Source organism: Amia ocellicauda, chromosome 12, assembly GCF_036373705.1.
Source record: "Amia ocellicauda isolate fAmiCal2 chromosome 12, fAmiCal2.hap1, whole genome shotgun sequence".
NCBI classification, from domain to species: Eukaryota; Metazoa; Chordata; class Actinopteri; order Amiiformes; family Amiidae; genus Amia; species Amia ocellicauda.
The window spans coordinates 12,520,323-12,546,854 of NC_089861.1; the positions used below are offsets into that span (position 1 = coordinate 12,520,323).

The 26,532-nt window shown below is 38.8% G+C and overlaps 1 protein-coding gene across 1 annotated transcript in view; it reads right to left on the bottom strand.

Moving 5' to 3' along the window:
• Positions 1-1,941: 1,941 nt before the first annotated feature.
• Positions 1,942-26,532, bottom strand: part of sfxn5a (sideroflexin 5a) — a 54,878-nt gene continuing 30,287 nt past the window's right edge. Inside the window, exons 13-14 of the mRNA XM_066718357.1 lie at positions 25,715-25,832; positions 1,942-6,763 (exon numbers count right to left, since the gene is read on the bottom strand). Coding sequence (XP_066574454.1) covers positions 6,686-6,763; positions 25,715-25,832 — 196 coding nt within the window. The 3' untranslated portion in view covers positions 1,942-6,685. The remainder of the gene's footprint in view (positions 6,764-25,714; positions 25,833-26,532) is intronic.

Genomic DNA, 26,532 nt, shown 5'->3' on the forward strand with positions numbered 1-26,532 from the left:
TTAATAGATGAAAGAAAGGGTTATGTATTAACAGTCACTCTGCCAAGCATGTTGTAAATAATGTAATGTAATAAAGTAATTTGGTACCTTGTTAAGACTAAAATATTCAATAACTATAATGACAACAGTTATGAATGGTTCTGAAGGGGACTCCATTAAGTACTATCCTTGTTTTTTAAACGCATTGTCTATTGCTTTTCTTTAGGCTACTTGATGTTTCCCACAACAAACTGATATTGTCTCACATGGTCGGCCCTGTTAGGAAGACTTGTGTCACAAAATAAAGTTGTTTTTCTCTCTAAACATTTGTAGTTTTACTAAATTAAAAGAAAGCAGTTTGCAATTTAGTTATTAGTCATGCATGACAGCTTTTTACCATTGACTCTAAAAAGGTAAACAAGGGTTTGATGCAGCAAAAGGAGCTAGATGAGCCAAGAGACCATCTCTCATTTCCCCCTTTCTTATCCTCCCTACATTCATTATCAGTGTTTTTTTTTTTTTAAACTGTCCCCTATGATGAAAGACACACTGCATGAGGATAAGCTGTGAAAGTGCCTGCCTGCCTGTATCTGAAAGGCCCCTGGGCTGGGAGAGGCCTGCAGTGCTGAGACTGAAAGAGAAGCCCTGCTGGGCTGTAGCGAAGTGTGCCGATACACAGGTGTCTACCCGTAGGGTCACCAAACGAGACCTAGATCTAACAAGGCTTGACAACGCTAAATAAACAAATAATTACAGTTCCACCCCTCCTTCAGAACATCAGATCTCACCTGAACTCGCGGGAGGGAGATGGGGGAAGGAGGGAGTGAGGGAGCGGTGCTGGGGCCCCCGGGGGGGGTACCTGCCTCACCACACAACTGCCGGTGTTAATCCAGTTGTCAGCTGAAACAGCCGCAATCAGCAGCCTGTCTGAGAAAGTGGAGGCGCTATCTGACATTAGAGAATTGCCTTGTTGTTGGTTCCAATTACAGGGGGAACAAAGAGGGAAGGAACAAAATTAGCCAGATATTTGCTTCCGTTTTTGGGAGAAGACTCAAGTACCAATGTGCCCACCAGGTACAAACACATTGAAATCATTCTAAAGATATATGCAATACAAATGCAGTGGCTGTTTTCTCAAAGAGGTCAGTTTTTCCTTTTAAAAGTCATAGGTCTCATGCAGAGTAAACACACTAGTGCTTAAACGCAACTCAGAGCCTTTTTGAAGTTTGGTGATCCTATGTCAAATCAAAATGCCTATTACTGTTCTACTCACGAAATCTCTTCACAATTTGATGGGAGGGATATGTATAGGACTCCTCATGCACATTTCCATATTTCTATTACTGTTCTTAAGTAATAAGTGCTTTGTTCTGGCATTAATAAATAAATAAAATAAGGGGGGGGGGTGTATAGAATAAATATATTATTTGTAAAAAATAAGTGATAAATAGATAAATGCATTCAAATAATAGGTATACATTCATTGTACAGAATGTGGAAAGGATTCAGTAAGATACCATTACATAAGGATGATGAATGTTAAGAATATTCATAAGAGGGTGTTACCCACTGACTGTGGAAGACATGCCCGCCACTTATTTGAACTGGTGACCAGTAACTTTGGCTGAAACAACGAACAGATACAGTTCAATACATTAGTGTGTAAATGGTGTAATGCCCAGTGCAGTCTCTGTTAAAGAATGTAGTTTTCTTGCAGCTATTTTACAATACTGAGGTCCTCAACTGTTTCCACACTCACCACTGTAGTTCATACAGGTGCACCATGCATACATATTGATATTTAATATTTCCTACAAAGTGAATTGAAGTGAACAAAACAGGAATATACCAAACTATATCTGGATCTGTTACTAATTTCATTCTCGATTTCCTATGAATGTGCCCATTAATGAGATCCCATTAATAGTTTTAAATTAACCAAAAAACAACACACAGATGATGTATTTGAGTGTAGAAATTTATTAATTTCATTGTTAAACATGTGAGTTAATACATAAAGTTAGTCTTTTTGTGAAAACTTTAGCTAGAGAGGCAACAGCAAAAGTGTTTTTACCCTTTCAGAATTAAAAAAAAGAGAACAAAATACTCCCAACAGAGTTATTTCTTATGGATCATTGTATTTGTATGGCTTACTGTGGTTTTATACAGTACACATCAACATCCCTGCTGGAAAGAGCATGTGTTTGAAATTCAGGAGCTTAAGCCTGTTGTGTTAATTGCAACATACAAAAAAACATTTTCAGGAAAGGCTCCCTGATACATGTTTATTCATCATAAAATGTGCTACAAAACACTAAAGAGCAGTCCCGGTATTATTTATGTTGTTGTGTATAAAGATATCTCTCAAGTATTATAATTTAAGAGACTGCAGAGTTCACTTGGCCATAGAGGACCCAGACACTCATTGCGTTGGTACATAATCATGATAGCATTAATTGTTTTGTGTTTCATTGTAAAACAAATAAACAACAACAACAAATATTCCTTCACACGTTATAAGTAAGGGTTCTGAATTTTGGTCAATTTATTCATTTTTCCAAATTGAGGTCAACCATTCGTTTAAATCAGGCTGAATTTGTCAAAACGAAAATTGGGTCAGATCTGCTGATATTTTTAATTATATAAGATCAAAGAAACTAATATTCAGGTCTAAATTGGGTTTCATTTCAGAAAAAACAAAATGTTAAATGTAGTAAAAACCTACAATCAGAACCCCTAATTATCAGTAGAAGTCATAACAAAGGTGCTAGTGCTAAATTGTAGAGGTAAGTGAAATGTCGTTACATTTTGCAAACCTTTAGAAGACATCTGAAAGATTAAGACTGATTAAATGCATTTAGACATGGGTGTAAAGAATAATAATAATAATTAAAAAAAAGATAATGCTGTCACATTATTTTACATTCACAGATCAACAGTTTTTGTCATTAGTAAATTTTACCCTGAAGAGAAGCAGTAAACAGCAAGTCTCCACTCCTTTGTATGCAATACACAAGTGGCCGTTGAGTGAATGAGTAAGGGACGCGCACAGCAACAGTCCCAACTCAAAAGTCTACTTTCTATGCACAAGTCAAGGCTTCAAGTATTACTTTATATGTGGCTACATTCTCTATTGGTACAGGAGAAGGGTTATTGATTCACACAAACCATCCAGCCTGCTGCCGTTTTAGTGTATTCAAACTTGTAGCTTCTTGTTGTGCTGTCAGGCTCGACGGTGGACCGTGCTGGGTTGCCTAACAACCACACAAACACTTCAGATCTGGACTGCTGCCACGATAAGGCAGTGAGAAGACATGACACAAAAGACATGTGTACACTTATCAAAGTCTGTCAGCCATATTAAACAAATCATAACACCATTTGTTATTTTAACAAATAAAGCCTTTCCTTATTAAACCAATGCGAACTTTAATTCAATCTACCTTTTAACTTTCTGTATTGGGATGTTTCAGTGTTTTCATACCATCATTTAATTCTTTTGAAACCTACTTTGCAGCACATATATTTTCTTTTTTTCTGACATCTTGGAATTAAGTGCTTCCAACTAAAACTAAATAGTTCATGCTCCTTCGAAGACAGTCTCTAAACAGGGTGCTAATGACATTCATTGACAACTGTGACAAGCAAAATGGTTTGGAGCAGCTACATCACACTTAATTTAAAAACAACCTGGTTTCTAACTGTTTAAAAGCTCACCTTGGCTTCTCTGATATTTCCCAACAGTTCCTTTAAAAACGTAATTAACCAATCATCTGACAAAAAACAGTGGCACACACATATATTATACAAGTTCAAGGGCATGACAAGACAGTCATCCTGTATCAACAATAAACACAGCAGGTTGAGCTGGATTGCTCTACCTGTCTATTGCCCCTGAGAGCACTGTGTGTTTCTGCCACGTCTCTTTGCTCTCCCTCCAGGTTTTGTGTGAGGCAGGAAACAGTCTCCACACAGGGGAGCTGGGCAAAAGGGAGTGGAACTACATGTCTGTCCTGTCCCTAGTGTCCAATTTCAGCTTTGACCCATTCTCATTAAAACCATAATGCATCCCGCAAAGAAATCTATTACCCCTGCCTTGCTAATTAAATATCCCCAACAATAACCGAACAAAGGTTCAGGTGCTTTTCGGAGTTAACACGCACCCTCTGCCCCTCCTGATTTCTGCCTTAGGGATGATACAGTGCTACCTGGGGAAACTGCTCAGAAAACCCTCCTTTCTGCCTGTCTGAAAACCCAATCGCTGGAGCAGGCCTCTCATAAGCCACAGCTCTACAAAAACAATGATTACACAACTTGACAAATGGTGTTTTTTTGGGACAGGTATAGAACAACACTGACTGAGGTGATGAATGCTTGATTAATGATTAATGATTAATGATGCATGTAATTGGAGAGGAGCTGTAAGTTTGTTTTGATTAATCACTAATGTGGGAAGATATCTGGGAACATGATTCAACTGGGGAGAGTTCCAGACAAGCTCTGAAAACGTGGCCATGTGACGGATTCCTCTCCTCTCTCGCCAGGTGAAAGTTTCCTTCAGTTTTTCCCAGTGTCAACTGATCTGGCAGTTGTTTTGTCAAGTGCCAAATACCTCAGTCCATGTCATTCTATAACCCTGCCAATGTTGTCTGAAATCACAAACTACACTATAAAGTATTTATCAGCTAAAATTCACATTTTATGGGGAAGTTCTGAAATGTAGAAAGTCGTTGTGGATGAGACTATGAGTCACTCAAACCACCTGCCTTTTGTGGCTCACGATCTGCTTCAAGGAGTGGAAGCTTGCTGTCACATTACTGCTCTTTTTTAGCTAATAACATTCACATTGAAGAATATTGTCATTTCAACAAAATCATGTGCAACACTGTTGATTTTGCAGAGACATGTACGTGCATGCCTTTGTGTACACATTAAAAGTCTGTTCTTCATACAATATAACTTTATTCTGAGGTATAATCATAAATGACTACTCTACTATTGTCAAATGTATATTGAATTATTTCTAGGCCTAAGGAGGTTATTTTAATAAGGAAATTGCTGTATTGCCAGTCTAAACACTGTCCAACTATCTGTAACCAGTGCTGTTTAAAGTACTTGCTGGAAACATTTCGACATGGAAGGTCAGATCTCTCTCAACATCTGAGGGAATACTTTTAAATCTGGCTAATTGCAAGATGAGATGGCCTACTGCTTTCATAGTTTTCCGAAAACTTGTGTCCCCCGAAACAATGATGTTATAGAGGCCAGAAAAGACCACAGCTCAGTGAATTAGACAAGGCATCTTAAAGTTAAGAGTAAGAAATACTTCAGCTTTTTACTGGAAAAAAATAATTGTCACAATGTAAACCCAGTATCTGCTATTAAATTACAGCTAAATGTGATAATCCACACTAATAAAAACAGTTGGCACTGAAATACAGTGGTCACACAATCCACCGAATCAATGCTTTCTCCTTCACACTGCAAAAATTGCTTGTCATGCATCACCATTATTATTATATAATTTTCATGAGAACAGAAGTGTCAGCTTAAAATATCAATGAAGTTAAATGGAAGCCCTGTTTGACACTCTGCTTCAAGTCAATGCTTAATGCCTGTTAATCATCAAAATGGGTGCAGAGAAAGGAGAACTGAAATAAGTTTGCACAATATATGCAATGTTGTATGAATTTAGGGAAATTAAAGTTCCAAATGCACAATGTAATAAGCAAAGCATAATTGAATTATGTGGGGGGGGTCACAATCTGATACGTGGTTGAAAACATTCACATATATTCAGCATTGGCAGATTTGGGCTTGCACTGTGATGTTTTGGTTCCACAATGCATTTTAGCCAAGTTGTACTGCTCTGTTTATGGGTGCCTTTTGCCTCATAGGGTTTTGCAAAGCAGCCAAAATTTCCAAACTACCAGCATTGTGGAACACAATGAACCAAAAGTCAAACTGGCAGTCAAAGTAGCATAGTATATAGAGTGAAACCCAAGACAGATCTGATTTTATTGATTGATTCAATTTGGAATTAAAATTTGGAGTTAAGAAATTGTAGTGCAGAGATGGAATGAAAATGAGGGGCCTCCGAACTGGCAGACCAGTACATTCATCTTTCACTACTTTTAATACTTTTGGGCTATTTTTAAAACTTATTCAAAATGTAAGGAGTTTTATGCAAGTGTCCTAGAGGTGTACAGCATTAATCATGTTTATATTTGTACAGGTACTTTTTGTGACTCTACATTAGGAATGGCACCAAATCAAGAGACCAAAGAGCACCATTGTGACATTGGAGCACATGTGTAAAAACAGCTGGTGGTACATTCAGTGCTTACACATGTGCGTGTGTGCGTGTGTGCGTGTGTGTGTTGGGAGGGCTGGAGGGTGCAGGAGGGCAAACAAGCTTTCAAGAAGACAGAGGAAGCCCATCTGGGAAGAAAGGGATTTTGGAACAAATCCTCAAAGGCAAAACAATTTAACCTGCCTAGTGTGTGGTTACGGAATGAGTCTTTGTAGTCTTGTTACAATTGGACATTTGAGTGAGTGTTTCTATTCAGTGCTATCCTGGTCTATGTTAGTTGTTCCACTGTGTTGAATTGGGGTCAGTTCTGTGTTTTTCCTTCATGCTATACAGTAGGGGTCAGGCATCGACCCGGTTCCTCAGTTCCCCACCTGTCTTCCATATTACCCTTAGTTACAGACCCTTGTTGTAGGTGACCATCTTATTGTCGGTTGCCATGGAGATCTCCGGCTCGAGTTTGGACACTTCGATCTATACAATGACAAGAGACGATTGGGTTAGTGCTGCTGATGCGAAACAATCCCGTTGGCACCATGACATTGACACCAAATGTATACCATACTGCTCATAGTTGGCTCAGGCTAAAAATTATTCTCTGTGTTGAGATTTGGCTTGTCTTTTTTCTCTGCAAGCCCAAAGTACATTAAATCATTAATTGTTCACACCAGATGCACAGTGAGTCAGACACTGACAGCCAGGGATGAAAACATATTAATTGCTGACAGAATGTGAAATCACAGAGTTCACTTTTCCTGAGCGTTCCTCTTCCATTGATCAGCTAATCAAAAACAATCAAAGCGTCTTTCTGATGCAGGAATGCTATTTTGATCATACATTCTTGTTTTCAGTCAGGAACTCAGGGGACTGTGGGGAGATTGATATGATTGGTATTTTTCCTTTCCTGAATTCGTCACCAGTTGCTCATTCTCTTATGTATATGTTATTCATCATTACCTGGATCAAAGCTGATTAACAGTAAGTGTGGTGGGAAGAAACAAGTCATTACCACACAATGCTCTGCATCCCCACATTCACAATGTGGGAAACAAAGCCTAGTGTGAAGCTGCAAACCTAGGTCTTTTTTAGAAGGGTGTATTTATTTGTTGGGAAGACTAAATTAGAATAGCAAGTTCAAGAAAATGATGAAGAAACACCAACTCAGACCAACAAAACAAACACAAACACACACAGACTTGAATATTAAATAACTAGGAAATAAAATGAAAGGAAAAGATTGTCAGCAAAGCCTGTTCATTCTCTTTAAGGGGAGATTCACTGGATTTACCAATTCTTCCTTAGAGCTATTACGACATTAGCTCCTGTGGCAAGATATTGATGGAATTTACAGCTAAGCTGGGCTGTCTGAAAGACTTGTTCATGTATTATAAGAATGTGCCAATGAGGAGGCAAAGAATGAGAGAGAGAATAAAATCAACTTAAGATATATCAAAAGCACTAAAGAACAAGAATGCATACAGAAAATGTAAAAACAAACCAAGGGAAAAGGAGTTGCATACTTCTTCCCCTTTTCTTGACTAATCCCCACCAAATAAAAAAGGGAAAGAAAAAAACTTGAAAAATAAACTAAAATAAAGAGGAAAAACTGTAGTATCTGCAGCTCTCAACTGGGATATAGGACTGCCAAGGTCACCAAGAGACTGAAACGCCATCGCAGTGCCTCGAAGTTTCCTCTGCGTTTCTGAAACCAATCAATGCGAGGCCAGGCCAGTGACTGTGTGGGAAGTCTCCAGGGAAACGTATCAAATGCAGCAGGAAGGGATGCTGTTTTGTCAGCACCGGCTGACGGTTCTTTCTGAGTCAGTGCGTGATCACCGCCCAAGAACTCCTTCAGTGGGACCAGAGAGCGGGAGGAGGTGGGATGAGACAGTCAGCGGAGGCCTTCTCTTCTCGGGGAATTTATAGGAGTAAAGGTTCGGAATACTGGAACAACATTTTCGCACCCAGCTTGACACATTTATAAGTGTTCATGGGGAAAATGACAATTATCTAAGATTTATGGAAGTCTGTTGTGTAGAGGATGAGGCTGTTGGCCCTAGAAAACCAAAGGTCTTATTAGGAAGGCACTGTGCACCTAACTTTCATCTTGACAAGCATTGTCAGGCTGCATGTTTTGCATGTGTGTTACTCTTTCATTACCAAGTGGACTGTTAATGAGGACAATACACAATATACAGGCTGCGAAAGGCTCACTTGTGTGGTATATATTGGCAACCTCAAAAGGAACATTCTCCTAGAAGCACAACAGGGACATAAACATGGTTACAGAACTAAAAGCAATAATACATTGTACTGTCAAAGAATGTGTACTAAGGTTTTTTAATCTATAGATCAGAGCAGCATATTCAGTAATAATCTGTCAATGCCATTGAGGTTCAGTGAAATATCCTCTACAACGACCTCTCAACCTCCTGACATTCCAGGCAGTATTGTGTAACGATTAGATCCAATTTTATCAGATGCATCCGTTACTGGTCACAGTCACAAAACACACTTTGCTATGCTGTGAACTGTGCTACAGCCCCCCCACTTTACTATTCTACAGAAGCTTTTACACATTAATGATTTATTCAAATATTTCTGTGTAAAACTGCCGACATTAGCAATGTAAATTAGCGCTGTCTAGTCACTCCATCTGGATTGGCTGAAGTAATTGTGAAAATGTGACTCATCACTTGAGATTTCTGCCAGGACCATTGTTACATCATTCACGTATTTTAGTCACTGTTCCATTATTTTGTGTAATATTACAAATGTATGCAGCTATGGCTTGGTACTCTCTGCTCTTACGCAGGCTATTCTTTAACCATTAGTGAAAACAAAACACAAGATTAAGGCCTGAATTGTGTCCTTACCTGTCTTGGCTCATCCAATCTGAATGCACAGAATTTGCCATTTGTAGATTAAGTCTTAATAGCTGTACTATGAGTCCGATAGCTATCCTTGTACTACTAGATCTAGGTGCTGTTTTAGACATCGTTAATCAGAACATTAACAGTTAGCACGTCATGGACCTACTCTATATAATCAGCATTGTTCTGATTTGGTTCAAATCACTCAGTAACTGGACTCAGTTTATATAAATTTGTATATAATCTTCTGCCACACCCGCTATTTTATCTAATGTTCCCCAAGCCCTCTTTTTTTCTTTTACATAGGAACTATAGGCAAAATAGTTCAAAACTACCTAATTGTTCTCACTTTTACAATGATAATATTGTCATACTGTGTATTATCAACATGCACAATCCTGGATGCAACATTTTTCTTAATGTTAATTTTGGATGATGATTTGTTTGGTCTTTAATAAGTAATTTCAAGATAATATAAAATCTGATCCTCTGACTCAATAAAAGACTAACCCATTGACATTTGCATGTGAAAGGTGGATACCCATGTTAAAACTGGTATGATTGCGCCATGTTTCATGTCATTCTCATGTGTAAATGAGATGTACTCGATTCTTCTATGTGGATGTATTTTTCATACATGGTTCGTCTCTATTTTTCTTTCAATCATCACTTGAAGTGTAAATCAATCAAACCTATGAAAATGCAACCGATTCAAAATAGTCTTGCTTGAATTCATACATAATTATAAGTAATACCCTTCACACATACCTTGGTAAATTGTAATATGCCTTAACTGTGCTTCACTAAACTGTAGAAATACCATTATATACCATGATAAATATTTATAAGGCATGTTTACCACAGCAGAAAATAGCTTGAAACACTGCATTGCAAACTGTAGCAAAGCTTAAGCTCCAAACCCTACAGAATACCCTGCCTCAGCGTGGCATCCTAAAAAACTTGGCTAAGGACTGTTTTTGTTTAGGTAGATGGTTGGCATGGAGGGCAGTGTATAAAGGACAGGATTCATTGACAGAGCTATATAAAAGACCCTCTTTGGAATTGTCTTTGGAATATGCAGTTTGCAAATCGAATGGTGTTAAATGCAGCATCTGACAAGCAGCTTAATAAAATGGCTGCAGTCTGAATTGCGCCCACACTCTTTAATTAAAAACTGAACTCAACAGCAAATGTTTTGAATAATTTCTTAAGATTTCAGAATAACACTAGCAAATGCTTATTATCATTATTATTATTACTATTTTTTTAATTATTGTTGTTGTTGTTATTAATAATAATAATAATTTTTATTTTATTTTCTAACGATGGGGAAAAAAAAAAAGTGTACTGGTAATTTTTTGGAATACAACTTGTAATATTTTTAAACACAAGCAGATGGCTTTGAATTTAACAGTGAAGTCTTAATCAGAGACCAGTGGAGTGTGAACTAGAAGGGAGGGGGTGGGGAGTGTTCATGTAATACTTTGGGGATTTTTGTCTGGAACCCTCTTAAAAGTGCGAGGGGACTGAAAGTGAAAACAGCATTGTTGCCACCAGTGCATGCTGGGAGATTGTGTGTTGAGTGATTTGGAGTGGCACATATGTCAGAATTGCTTCACCATATGGCTGTCTGAGCTATTTGCAGTCATAATTAAAATCCTAAACATCTTTAAAACAGTCTAAAATGTTCAATGGTTCTTATCAGTGATTCCAATGGTGAATCTCAGAATTGAATTCAAAAGCAAAAAGTCTATTTGTGGGGGAAATAAAAAAAAAAGCAGGGAGGTGGCATTTGCTTGTTAATCTCAAGCCTTGAGAAAAGAGCTAAATACCTTTTCAGTGTCTTTCTGGCTCATATGCATCAAGTGCTAGATGTGTGAGAAATGAATTGTATAGAGCTGCTCTGCACATCTGCATACCATTATGACTTCCTTGCTTTTACTGCTAGGCATTTTCTTTATTTTCTTTTAACCTTTTGTATTTCACGTTGGTTAAGCTTGAATCTTTTAAAACAGAGCAAGCCTTACTCTCTTCAAGCTCTTCAGGAAAAAAGTATATTAATATAAACTATTGCAAGTATTCTAATTATTTTACATAGTGATATTAAAATGCATATTAATTAAAATACATGACAGTTAAACAGTTTTTGTCTTCTTTCATCATCTGAGTATAAATTGCCTATACATTAAGACATAATCATAATCTTACATGTGGCACCATTAAACCATGCAAATGAGCTAAAGGACAGGGGAAATAACAAAGAGTCACAAACCTGAAAATCATGATGAGCCAGAATTGAATTAGCTAAGTCAGGGATGCCCAAACTATGGCCTGGGGGCCAAATTTACCCTGATTTAGCCCACAGAAGATTATGACATAAATAACCTATGAATAAAACATTTTATAAATGAATCCTTTAATTACTAATTAGGACATCAAAGAAGACAAACTGCTTTCTTAAATTATGATTTTGAAAGATGGTAACAAAAATAATTTGAAATTATAGTGTTGCATAAAGCTGGGAATAGACTCTCCCTGATAGGAGGCTGTTGTGACATGTTGTGGGGGTGTGAGGGACACTTGTCTGTATGGTTTTAAAATGCATAGTGGGGCGAGAAAAATAAAGTGGAGAACAGATAAGAGACAATTTCATGAAAAATAGGGTGAAAGCTAACAGAAGTTAGAGAAATAGCTGTTTGCGCCTCCACACACTCCCAAATATACAGGCCCTGTTGTTTTCCCCCGTGTTATTGAGCTAGAAATGAGTTTGGCCCTTCTGCTTGAGTCTTACCTGGTAATTGGCCCTCCAAGTTTGGGAACACCTGAGCTAATTACCATATTATACTTAATCAAGCAGCCTTCCCCCATTTAACTCAAAATAAACAAATGTGCCAAACAGGTTTTAAACTTAGAAATGCCATGATCTACCATCCAGGTGTGTATCTTTAGCATTCACATTCCTAATTTCAAAAGATTTAAAGAAATACATATTTTCAGGTTGAACAACAGTATATTTGGTTGATAATATTTAATTCATAAATAATTACGGTGTAAAAAAATGTATTTTCAAGTCAGTTCTAACACAAGCTTTATCAAAGGTGTGATTGTGTTTAAACTTGTAAATTAAGGCACAATATCATCCTGGAGTTAGAACCTGTTAATTGTTGTGAAAAACCATAAGTGTATCTGTACTGGTTAGCAGCTACCTGATACAGTTAATTTGGAAGCTTTAGTAACATTTGACACAGCTTATGGCTGTGGAATTTGCAGAAGCACTTCAAAGTTACATTTGAGGTATTAGGAAGTATTTCCTTACAAGCACATCTTACCAAAGGTGTTCATTCTTTTGGCTTCTTTAGGAAATAATGCTTTTGAAACCACTCACATTATGAACTTAACTCTGCTTCAAAAGTGTTTCCTATTCAGAGAGAAAATGTGGGCTAATAACATTTTAAAGTAAAACAGCTGTGAAGGTGCCCTAAGGGATGGTCATATTAGGCAATTAATGTAGTAAACTTTGTAAGTAGTGGCTTTGTCACAGATGATCCCAAGCTGTCTGGTTTTAGTGTTGTGTAGTTGCCCTATGGCTTTCAAGCCTCTGGATATTGTTGTTTCCCCTGACAGGAGATGAGAGGATCAGAGGGCTTCTGATATTAGCAAGGTCTCTGGCAGTGTGTTGACAGTGTGGGAGTTCAGCTGGCACGGTCACACCAAAAATGTAAACTACCTCTGGCTACTGAGTGCTAATGGCTGCAGGTGTGTGAGTGCAGGGGAGGAGGTGGATTCCACAGCCATCCTCTGGTATCACTGCGGTGTGCTCTCACCAGTCCCACTCTCTCCAAAAACATCTCCACACTCTCAAGAAATAGTGCTCTGACATTCGCACACTGCACGCCCCGGACTGAAAACAAAGCACAGGAAGTCTGACTAACTCATATACCATTATTACCACTAATGTACCTTACGTATAAAAAAAAAAAAAAAAAAAGTCATAATGATGAGGAACATTCTGGTGAAATGTGTCTAGCACAACAATTGTACACTACCAGTCAAAAGTTTTAGAACACCTCAATTTTCAGTTTAATGTCTCGATGTACTCGATGTAAAGGAAACAAATAAACAATTTGAGATAAAGAAAGCATGGAATCGTTTTGTTTAACACAAATTAACCCCTTAAGCTGACAAACTCCTCTGGTACCTTAAAAGGGCACCAAATCTGTGTGCTTCTCTTTAATCCCATGTGTACTCTTCACTGTTGTGTTGTTTGCCAAGTGTTTAGTATCCAGAAATATTGTGAAATGTTGGTGGGTGGGTACTTGGTCTGAGTAGGAATACAAAATATTGACAATGATGATATTCTGGAACCAGACAGTTTACTGATCAAAACAAGACCATCCACGTTTTGGTAGAAGCAACACACACCCGTAGAGAGCTCAAAATGTCAAGATGGAAAACTGTTTACATTGTACTAATACACAACGATTTTACATAATTGGATCTGAACTTCTCTGTGTTTGATAGAACATCAAATAATATAGGGTTAATCGTTAGGTTGTTCTAAACAAAACAAGCCCCATCCCCACCCCCGGACTGCTTGTTTACCCCCCGGGCACTGAATGATGGCGGGCGACACGGAAACTGTAAATTGGATGTGTTTGAGAATGAAACATGCTGGTAGCCAAGAGAATAAGCTTTAAAAAAAGATGTGTGCATTGTAGCAATACAGTGTAACTTCTATGCACAGGTTCTGCGCATAACACTGCCAAATAATGCTTAAGAGGGTGTAGTAACACAGTATATAACTCTGAAATGTACATTATTTTTCATTTTGTGGTAACCCAAACTTTTTTTTTTTTTACATCTAGCAGTTTACCACTTACCTTTGTATCATTTCAGGTTATTCACCGGACTTGAACTGCTTAAATTTCAATAAAAACTGGAAAAATGGGTGTGTTCTAAAACGTTTGACCGGTAGTATAGATTGTGTTAGATTTTGCCAACAAAAAATAATGTATTTATGTTAGTAATTATCCCACACTGCAGTGGTTAGGGCTCTGGACTGGAGTGGAGGCCCTGAAGTACAAAATACAAATGCAAAAAGCAAAACGCAAATGCAAAAAGCAAAACGCAAATGCAAAAGGAAGAACACACGCAAAAAGAAAAACAAATGCTAAAAGAAAAACACAAATGCAAAAGGAAGAACGCAAATGCAAAAAGAAAAACACAAATGCAAAAACAATTGCATCATCTAGAGTCCTACTAATAGAAAATGTATCCCGCCTCTTCGTCCCCCAGCCTCGTTATTTCAAAGCCCACTGCTGTTATGGGTAATCTACACACCCGCACAAGACAGACGTGCTGCTATTGGTCAGCGTCTCTGTCCGCTGTTCTCTGCTCTGTGCTCTCTGCATGAGAGAAACGCTTGATTTAAAGTATACGTATTGATGCAGACCCGGAAATCAGACGGCTGCTGGAATTACGATAATTTTGAATTTTCATTCTCGCTTCATTTATTAAAAACACACAATACATATAATGACTATATTGACTGTAAACTCTTTACATGTAAGTATAATTAGAAGTGGAGGTGCACTGTATAAGAGCGACAAATGTAGGTCCTGTAGGCTAATTTCATATCTTGATCAAGACCTATATTTTATAATATAGAATGCAAAAATACCAGCTCTGGGACCAAATCACTTTTAATATCAGAAATAAACACTGCGTAAACAGAGAGCTTAACTCTAATTATGTGTGTGTTCTCTGTAGTGTTAAGAGTGAACACTGTCCTCATATGTATTAAATGTATGTGCACACACACACAAAGAGACCCACATACGCACAGACAGTATTGTGTGAAATGTAAGGTCTTAGTGTTCAGCTAATAAAAGCATGATGTTCTTCATTAATGTGAAATCAGTCCTCTTATTTCTGTGTTAACATCTGTGTTTAGTTAACTCGCCAACACACCATGTGCATGGCAATTGCTTTAAGAAACGCTTAAAGTATGCTAACATCACTTTCTAACCTTTGTAATATAACCTGCATCAACACTTAACCTTGAACACGAGCACTTTTCTCGTGCACAGAGAGCACAGAGCAGAGAACAGAGACAGCTGACCAATGGCAGCGCTTCAGTCCTGTGTGGGCGTGGAGATTGACCCTAACAGCAGTGGGCTTCGAAATAATGCAGCTGGGGGATGAAGAAACAAAACAAACAAAAAAAATGTAAAAAGAGAAACACAAAAACAATTGTGTTTTGCACTTCAGGGCCACCGTAGTATGCTAATTGGCAGGTAGGTTGGCCCAAACATCTTCTGTGGATTTAGGCAGCCTCAGTTGCTTCTCTATCCATGTAATCCCAGACAGACTTGATGTTGAGATCAGGGCTCTGTGGGGACCATACCATCACTTCCAGGACTCGTTCTTCTTTACGCTGAAGATAGTTCTTAATGACTGTCGCTGTATGTGTGGGGTCGTTGTCATGCTGCAGAATACATTTGGGGCCAATCAGATGCCTCCCTGATGGAATTGCATGATGGATAAGTATCTGCCTGTACTTCTCAGCATTGAGGAGACCATTAATTCTGACCAAATCCCCAACTCCATTTGCAGAAATGTAGCCCCAAACTTGCAAGGAACCTCCACCATGCTTCACTGTTGTCTGCAGACACTCATTCGTGTACCGCTCTCCAGCCAACAAACTGCCTTCTGCTATGGCCAAATACTTCACATTTTCACTCATCAGTCCAGAGCACCTGCTGCCATTTTTCTGCAACTCAGTTCCTGTGTTTTCGTGCATAGTTGAGTCGCTTGGTCTTGTTGCCACGTTGGAGGTATGGCTTTTTGGCCACAAGTCTTCCATGAAGGCCACTTCTGACCAGACTTCTCTGGACAGTAGATGGGTGTACCAGGGTCCCACTGTTTTCTGCCAATTCTGAGCTGATGGCACTGCTGGACATCTTCCGGTTGTGAAGGGAAGTAAGCATGATGTGTCTTTCATCTGCTACAGTAAGTTTCCTTGGCCGACCACTGAGTCTACGATCCTCAACGTTGAACAGCACATCTGGAAACCCCTGTGTGCCTTGAAATGTCTGCCTGGGAGAGACCTTGCTGATGCAGTAGAACTACCTTGTGTCTTGTTGCTGGGCTCAGTCTTGCCATGGTGTATGACTTTTGACAGTAAACTGTCTTCAGCAACCTCACCTTGTTAGCTGAGTTTGGCTGTTCCTCACCCAGTTTTATTCCTCCTACACAGCGGTTTCTGTTTCAGTTAATTATTGTGTTTCAACCTACATATTGAATTGATGATCATTAGCACCTGTTTGGTATAATTGTTTAATCAGACACCTGACTATATGCCTACAAAATCTCTGACTTTGTGCCAGTGTACCTAGAAGAATTGATGCTGTTTTGAAGGCAAAGGGTAGTCAAACCAAATATGGATTTGATTTAGATTTTTCTTCTGTTCACTCACTTTGCATTTAGTTAATTGATAAATATAATCTATTAACATGTCTATTTTTGAAAGCATTCTTACTTTACAGAATTTTTTAGCACCTGCCTAAAACGTTTGCACAGTACTGTAAATATACATACACTGCCTTTCAAAAGTTTGGAGTCAATTAGAAATGTCCTTGTTTTCGAAAGAATAGCAAATTTTTTGTCCATTAAAATAACATCAAATTGATCAGAAATACAGTGTAGACATTGTTACTGTTCTAAATGACTATTGTAGCTTGAAATGGCTGATTTGTAATGGAATATCTACATAGGTGTACAGAGGCCCATTATCAGCAACCATCAGTCCTGTGTTCCAATGGCACATTGTTTATCATTTTAAAAGGCTAATTGATCATTAGAAAACCCTTTTGCAATTATGTTAACACGGCTGAAAACGGTTGTGCTGATTAAAGAAGCAATAAAACTGGCCTTCTTTAGACTAGTTGAGTATCTGGAGCATCAGCAATTGTGGGTTCGATTACAGGCTCAAAATGGCCAGAAACAAAGAACCTTCATCTGAAACTCATCAGTCTATTCTTGTTCTGAGAAATAAAGGCTATTCCATGCAAGAAATTGCCAAGAAACTGAAGATCTCGTACAACGCTGTGTACTACTCACTTCACAGAACAGCGCAAACTGGCTCTAACCAGAATAGAAAAAGAAATGGGAGGCCCCGGTGCACAACTGAGCAAGAGGACAAATACATTAGAGTGTCTAGTTTGAGAAACAGATGCCACACAGGTCCTCAACTGGCAGCTTCATTAAATAGTACCCGCAAAACACCAGTCTCAACGTCAACAGTGAAGAGGCAACTCCAGGATGCTGCAAAGCAAAAGCCATATCTCAGACTGGCCAATAAAAATAAAAGATTAAGATGGGCAAAAGAACACAGACACTGGACAGAGGAAGATTGGAAAAAAGTGTTATGGACAGACAAATCTATGTTTGAGGTGTTCAGATCACAAAGAACAACTTTCGTGAGACGCAGATCAGATGAAAAGATGCTAGAGGAGTGCTTGACACCATCTGTCAAGCATGGTGGAGGCAATGTGATGGTCTGGGGGTTCTTTGGTGGTGGTAAAGTGAGAGATTTGTACAGGGTAAAAGGGATCTTGAAGAAGGAAGGCTATCACTCCATTTTGCAACGCCATGCCATACCCTGTGGACGGCGCTTGATTGGAGCCAATCTCAATCAACAGGACAATGACCCAAAGCACAGCTCCAAACTATGCAAGAACTATTTAGGGAAGAAGCAGTCGGCTGGTATTCTGTCTATAATGGAGTGGCCAGCACAGTCACCGGATCACAACCCTATTGAGCTGTTGTGGGAGCAGCTTGACCGTATTGTACATAAGAAGTGCCCATCAAGCCAATCCAACTTGTGGGAGGTGCTTCAGGAAGCATGGGGTGAAATCTCTTCAGATTACCAAAGGTCTGCAAGGCTGTAATTGCTGCAAATGGAAGATTCTTTGTCGAAAGCAAAGTTTGAAGGACACAATTATTATTTCAATTAAAAATCATTATTTCTAACCTTGTCAATGACTATATTTCCTATTAATTTTGCTATATTTCCTATTCAAATTCATTTAATATATGTTTTCATGGAAAACAAGGACATTTCTAAGTGACCCCAAACTTTTGACTGCAATGGATTTTCCACCAAGTATTGAAACTCACAATGTAGTTAATTCATGATTATGTTAGTTTGTCCAATTACTTTTGAGCCCCTAAAATTGGGAGGACCACTTATAAAAATGGGTGTAAATCTTACATCGTTCACCCAATTTGGATGTAACTACCCTCAAATTAAAGATGCAAGTCTACACTAAAGACATATTGGTTGTTTCCTTTCAAATCCATTGTGGTGATGTACAGAGCCAAACGCATGAGAATTGTGTCCATGTCCAAATATTTATGGACCTAACTATATATATATATATACACTCACCTAAAGGATTATTAGGAACACCATACTAATACTGTGTTTGACCCCCTTTCGCCTTCAGAACTGCCTTAATTCTACGTGGCATTGATTCAACAAGGTGCTGAAAGCATTCTTTAGAAATGTTGGCCCATATTGATAGGATAGCATCTTGCAGTTGATGGAGATTTGTGGGATGCACATCCAGGGCACGAAGCTCCCGTTCCACCACATCCCAAAGATGCTCTATTGGGTTGAGATCTGGTGACTGTGGGGGCCAGTTTAGTACAGTGAACTCATTGTCATGTTCAAGAGACCAATTTGAAATGATTCGACCTTTGTGACATGGTGCATTATCCTGCTGGAAGTAGCCATCAGAGGATGGGTACATGGTGGTCATAAAGGGATGGACATGGTCAGAAACAATGCTCAGGTAGGCCATGGCATTTAAACGATGCCCAATTGGCACTAAGGGGCCTAAAGTGTGCCAAGAAAACATCCCCCACACCATTACACCACCACCACCAGCCTGCACAGTGGTAACAAGGCATGATGGATCCATGTTCTCATTCTGTTTACGCCAAATTCTGACTCTACCATCTGAATGTCTCAACAGAAATCGAGACTCATCAGACCAGGCAACATTTTTCCAGTCTTCAACTGTCCAATTTTGGTGAGCTTGTGCAAATTGTAGCCTCTTTTTCCTATTTGTAGTGGAGATGAGTGGTACCCGGTGGGGTCTTCTGCTGTTGTAGCCCATCCGCCTCAAGGTTGTACGTGTTGTGGCTTCACAAATGCTTTGCTGCATACCTCGGTTGTAACGAGTGGTTATTTCAGTCAAAGTTGCTCTTCTATCAGCTTGAATCAGTCGGCCCATTCTCCTCTGACCTCTAGCATCAACAAGGCATTTTCGCCCACAGGACTGCCGCATACTGGATGTTTTTCCCTTTTCACACCATTCTTTGTAAACCCTAGAAATGGTTGTGCGTGAAAATCCCAGTAACTGAGCAGATTGTGAAATACTCAGACCGGCCCGTCTGGCACCAACAACCATGCCACGCTCAAAATTGCTTAAATCACCTTTCTTTCCCATTCAGACATTCAGTTTGGAGTTCAGGAGATTGTCTTGACCAGGACCACACCCCTAAATGCATTGAAGCAACTGCCATGTGATTGGTTGGTTAGATAATTGCATTCATGAGAAATTGAACAGGTGTTCCTAATAATCCTTTAGGTGAGTGTATATATATATATATATATATATATATATATATATATATATATATATATATATATACCTAGGAGAGAACCAGCTCTGAAATTGAAGCTACAGTTTAGATAAGTGTATGTTGCTTGAGATGGGTTTCTGATGCAGTGGGAATGATGTCTTTTGTCCGGCCCATCTGAAATACCCACCCTCCTGTGCATCACATTTTCACAATTCCCGCCACCATCTGTCACTACTGTATTTAAACTGTAGGGAGCTAAATAAACTTGTACTGTACAATGCAAACGACTGCACTTGCTACAATTTTCCTCTTCTGCATCCACCAACGCAATGCATTTTCAGAATACTAACTTGTTAGTCTAGATGAAGGCGTCATTAAAGAAAACATACCTTCATCTGGTAGCCAAGATAAAACTGGAGAAACTCCTGAAACTACACAATTGTTTTAAGATTGCCTTCAGAAATAGAAAACCATAAAGTCATCAGAAGTCGACCGGAGGCTAACATTATGTTACATATTTAGTCACATTTATTTACTGATTGCGATTAGAATCAGTCTCTAGATAATCTGTGTGTTTTCATAGCTTTTAAAAGGGAGAGTAGAATTTTGTAGCAATTTACCACTAATTCAATCTGCAATTAAATCTACCTTATATGAATACATATTGCTTTGTTGTAAGTGTAACAGGGTTCACAGTGTATAAGCTAGGTAGTGATGTCATCGCTCTCTGATTGAGTGTACAAACTGTGATCTTTCAGCTCAGGAACAAACAAGAAAATGCCTCACAACAACGTCCTCTAGACCATTGGTCCAAGAGGACAAAACTTAAAACAGGCTCAAAGCTCAAAGCACTAGCACTCGGCACACATATGTCCAACAAAATCACACACCAACTGATCACCTTTCCTCCCTGATTATATACTGTTTGTTGAAATGTCCCGTCCCTCAGACTAAACCACCAGAGGACAAATGCATTTAAAACTTACAAAAAGTCAAACCATAATGTATTTCTTTAAATAAAAAAATATAACAAAAGAGGTCTATAAACCTAGACAAAATACAAATTAAACATACAAAATATATTGGGCTCATTCTGAGGAGGATTATGGTAATTAAAGTCCCTCCAAAAATTTGCCTCTGTAATGTCCTCCTTGCCACTCTCAAACAGACAAACCAAAGGTACGTTTTTTCTCTCTTATAACCCTTTGTGCAATTCCATACATAATTTAAATATTAATAAATGTAGGTATCCATCATCTTACGGTAGTAATACTAGGCCCAGGAAATAGTGTCTCCAATAAGGAAGGAAACTCATTCACAAAATCTCAAAAGTGCTGACAATAGGATTGTAGTCAGATACCTCTAAGAAATGCAAGTAGGACAGCAGAGCCCATAATAATTGAGGAATTCAACTTCCTTCATAATGTGATGGTATGGGAAGACCAATTTGATCTGGAACTTTGAAATTAATGAAACAAGCCAAGGAATGCGGTCACACCCAAGAGAAGTTGACTGGGGTCAGATAGCTATTGGATGAACATAAAATGGAAGGTTATATTGACACATTACATAGTACTAGAGGCATAGAGTACTGTAATTTTAAAAAAGGTAATAAAAAGGATCAACATGTTTACATGGAGTCACAATTGTTGTCATTTAGATCAACTGTCTTGCAATTTCATACAAACTCAAAGAAGACGGTTAGAAGAATGAGGTTTTGTTAAATAGTTCACCTAAATGAGAAAGTTTTGTGCCATGGAGAACCTTGAATGTCAATTAAAAAAATGAAAATACATTTAAAATAAGACTGGAAGCTAGTGCAGAAATTCCAGTCCCAGCTCTGATGAGAAGGTGGTCAGCTGAATTCTGAATGGATGGTACTAGTGTAATTGAAAAAATAGGCAAACAGACCAGCAGAGATTTACAGAGTGTCAAACACAAAGACATGATAGCAGACTTGAGGATGACCATTTCTTACAACACTTCTCACCTTTAATATGTCAATCATTACATCAACACAAAATATACATCTATTTTTAAGATCAACACAACCAATGAGTCTTTCTTTTCACTCAAAGCATTAGGCAAAAGCACACTGACTGACTACTCTAAAAGACACATTGCATGGATTATCCTCATTGCAGGGATGATTTATTCATAATTTAAGAGATGGAGATTAATTAACAATATAATCTACAGCTCAAAAAGGCAGGCAGGCACAGAATAAATAAACATCAAAATGTGGAGGATTTGTCATCATAAAGATAATGGTATATGTACCAATGTGACATTTGCCTTTAATTACTTTAACACTGAGCACCAAAAATGAACACCTTCACAAGGCTCTTGTCAAGCACCAAAGCCATTGTAAATTACTGAAGAGGAATGCTACACTTACTGAGTAATCAGTGAGAAACCATGCCTAGTGAAGCTGAACCAATCCCAAGTTATTTTCCCATTGTTCCAAGTTGCAGAGAGAGAAAAAACAAAACAAGTAGTGTTCCTAATTGTATCTTTGTGCAGTCTCATTACCTGCAGTGTTGTGATGGGGGAGTGTAAATTAATCCTGATTGGGGGTGTGAATTGCTCCGCTGTCTTTTGTTTCAGCTGCTTGAGATAACGCTTCACCAGCAAGACACCATCTGTACACCTTGCTACCTACAGTTGCTGCTGTTTGTTTCACAAGACTTATTTTCTTCTTTTAATTCTGCATATGGAAACGTGTCAGTTGAGGGGGCTGGGAAGTTCGATAGAAAAGAAAATCTGACTGTGCTATGAAGAGATATTTGGTTTAATAAAGTATTTATGTGTGGGTAACCACTTCTTCACAGAGAAGAAACAGACACCTTGAGAAGGAAAAAGTATGTTTCTTTATATAAATGCTTTATATAAATGATGTGAAAACATCTTCCAGACTAAAAAAAAAGAATTGCAGGCTTGTCCATTAGTAATTGTACTCAGCATTGGTTTGGTTTTAATCTCATTTAAGTTTAATTTAAGACCACGATAATGTTGCTGTGTTGTAGATACATCTTAGTGTGGGTCAGAGGGAGTCATTTTCATTGTCCAGTCTTCTGTAGCGGAAGGTTGTTTAGGTCACTGCCTTAGTTTAGTTATATAAAACTCTTCCAACTGACTTTCTGGGATTCTGTTTATGGGGTGGTGGGAAATAATGATTACAATGCAAGGTTCAAAGTCAAAAAGGTGATGCAATGTTTAACTTCATGTGAGAGACTCTACGACCAAAATACATCAAACAGCTACAAAATCAACAAACTAGAAAGCCTTAAATTAGAATCCAGTTTACTGGGATTCTTTAAAAAATGTCCCACTGAGTCATCTTTCCAATTTATTTGTTAAAAGGGGGGTCAAATAGCTTAAGTTTTGTAAATTTTGTTATTTAATATTTTGTTACGTAAAATCCTTATGTAAAAAAATCCTATCAATAGAAGCTTTTATTTAATGGAGATATGAAGGCTATTGTATGAGCATCTGAAGCCATCCAGCTTGAAATACAGAAACCAGGAATATGAAGGGGTTGTGGGGCTTGTTCGACAGATCAATGGATTTCAACAGTTTAAGAAAGCTGAGTTGGGTTGAGTTTAGTGGTTACTCAGACACTTGGGGACACCCGGACCAAGATGCACAGATAATTCTTTGACCCTATTCATTAGTTGCAACCCTCACATTACTTCTCTTGTGTATGATCGATGGGGCAGCATTCTGTAAAGGAAAGTTCACAGTGCACTATGAATGTTAAAGTGTACACAGCCACATTGTTGAAGTAGTAGCCTAAGATTTGTGGATCAATACGCTACTAAAAAATGCCCAGGTAAATGACATTCTAAGCTGTGAAGAACATGACAAGCCTTGCTTCAGCTACTAACCTGTTCACAACATTACATACTTTCTTTTCCTTTTGGTTGCTTGACATGCAACTGTCGTGTCACACAGGTGCCTTTGTACCCGTAATGCAGAGAACACTTCAGAGACGGACCGGAGAAAGGCAAGACAGAGGTGCTGTAAAGAGATTGACACTGAGGAAGGGGGAGGAGAGTCAAAAAGCCTGAGGGATCGAAGATAGAACTAGAGAGGGGCCATTGCCAAATTTCTTCATGTCATCAGGATGTGCTTCGGGGGAGTCACCTGTGAAAAGCACCTGGAATCGGTGTGTTCCAGAGTGGAGCACAGATGTCCCAGGTAGCACAGGTAGAGAGCTGGAGTGGTGAGAGAGGGCGGAAGCAGGAGGGGCATTAATTTCCTGGGGCCCGTTTCCCAAACCCCTTTTAAACTATGCAGGTTGCTAGGTCACACAAATATCTCAACTGGCTTCCTTCCACTTTCCCAGACAATGATTCCAGACAGACTGAAGTGTTGCCGTCAAAATCAGCACAGCTATTCAAACGGTTTGAAAGAGAATTTCGAAAATTTAACTGTGTCACTCATTTTCTTTCTTACTCTAACAAATCTCATGGGCGGTTCAACTGAACCTCTGGCAAATCGACTGAACTTTAATTGGTGTGTATTTTATTTGTAAAATGCATTTCTCTCTTGCTTGTTAAAAAGAAGATCAGCTTGTATCCTAGAGAGAGAACATTGGTGCACATAAATCATTGCATAGCTCTAAAGGCATGGTATCCAGGAAATACATGTTTCTAAACAACACCTTCAGTCTTACCTAAAAAAAGAAGTGTGGATTAACACAGATGTGTTCCCAATAATTACTGTCTTTCAGTTTCACAGCAGCTTTAACCCGTTTATCATTTATAATAATTAGCTGTGTGTAACTTAGTAGCCGTCATCAGAAATTGTTATTTATGCTCTGAAATGTTTTTGCTGGGAACGTTCTTATTTATGAAAAGCATTTAAAAATATGGTTGTATATATATAATTTTTCTCAGAGTAGCAAACAAATGAGAATTGGAAAAGAGCACCTATTACAATTGATTACAATTAAACATTCCTTCCCTTCCACCAGCTACTAAACAAGGTTTTATATCCATCCTGATAGGATCAGGCTTCCAAGTTCATCACAGGAACCTCATCCACATTTGTGAGTTCACTTAGGGAGAGTAAAGTATGTAAAGTAAAGTGGAGGTGAAAGTCATATTCCTCATTAAATATAGTCTTAGCCACACCTGTCAGCATATGAACATGGTCTCAAAATAAGGCAACGAGAATGGAAAACTCCCCAAACCTTGAAAAGCCCATGAAGGCAATGAGAATCTAATTTCTTGCTGTGATGTTCACACACTTGCACCACATACCTGAAGCAAGGAGTTATTATCTGAATACTGATCATGTAAACCTGCACATCAATCTCAGATCCACCTTCATATTACTTACCAGTAGACTAAGAATAGATTGCAGGAAGTGCTTCTCCAAATAAAAAACTAAAAATAGAGCAGTGTGGGGGATACTAACAAAACCCACCGTAGATACCGATTCAACAGGATCTAACAAGAAGTGGTTCAGGTGTTAGAATCACCAAGATACTGATAACCACAATTTCAGAACTGGGCACCGGACCTCACTTTGTTTTTAACCCTTGTTAACACGTTATTAACACGTCTATATGAAAGCCCAAACGAGAGGCACTCGTTATTATCTTCCTTTTCCTCAAAATACAGTGTGATAGCAGTTAAGAAGAGGGTGTCCAATATAACACCGCATAGAGCCAAGATGGCTGACTTTGCACCAATAATAGAACACATGGCTTCAATGAGACCTCATCAGATGTGGGTAGATAGAAACAACTCACGGATACAATCAGGCAGGCAAATTAAAAGGCCTCTGAGCCATCACATGACAGGAGACAGAAACGGGAAAGGGAAGCAGACAAAAGTGCAATGATAGATGTGATAGATTTGTGTTTGTGTCCTACAGATTAATGCAGTACCTGGGACATCTGTGGGAAGAGGCTGATGGCAAGTGGCAGGGCAAGGCCAAAGGCAGCGAGACAGACCAGGCTGTGGACTGGGAGGACTAGCCTCCTGTAGGACTGGAGCAGAGGCAGTCTGGAACACAAAGACACACAGACAGCAATGGGTTTTCCTCCTGCACTTCTGGAAGTCTCTTTTGGTTTCATCCCCATAAGTTGTAGTTAAAAACATATATCACCATCTCTATCATCTCCTGCCTCGGTTAACCCACTGCTGCATGAAGTTCGCCCACCATTCCCAAGGCACAAAACAATATTTTTTCTGGGAGGGCTATCGACAGACACCAACTGAGGTAAGTAAAGACTGGGATTGAAGATAAACTGGAAGAGCACCGTGGGATGAAAATGAAGGAATGTGATTCACCTGATGAGAGAGACAAGGAATTACTCACATAACCATATTTAACTTAGTGTCAATCGTCTCAATCGGTGTCATTCTATATTACCCCCAGGAAACGCCCTCTGAATCGTCAGGTCATTATTTTATGTAGCACTGCTTACCGTCGTTGGAGAAGTGTCTGTAAATCACCATACTGGCCAGACAGCTTGTTGAGTATATAACAATGTTCTTCAAATCTGGCCCTTGAGGGTTACAGTGCTTCTGGCATTTATTCAACATGTGTGAACTCTTCATTAATTAACCAAACTAATTATTCACTTAACTGAACCAATTTGTCCCCTTCCCTAGGTCCTTTGCAGGTGATGATCTAAAGAGGTGTATAAAATCTGCTAGGTTATGGCTCTGGACGACGGTAAAGAACACCAGAGAACAGGAA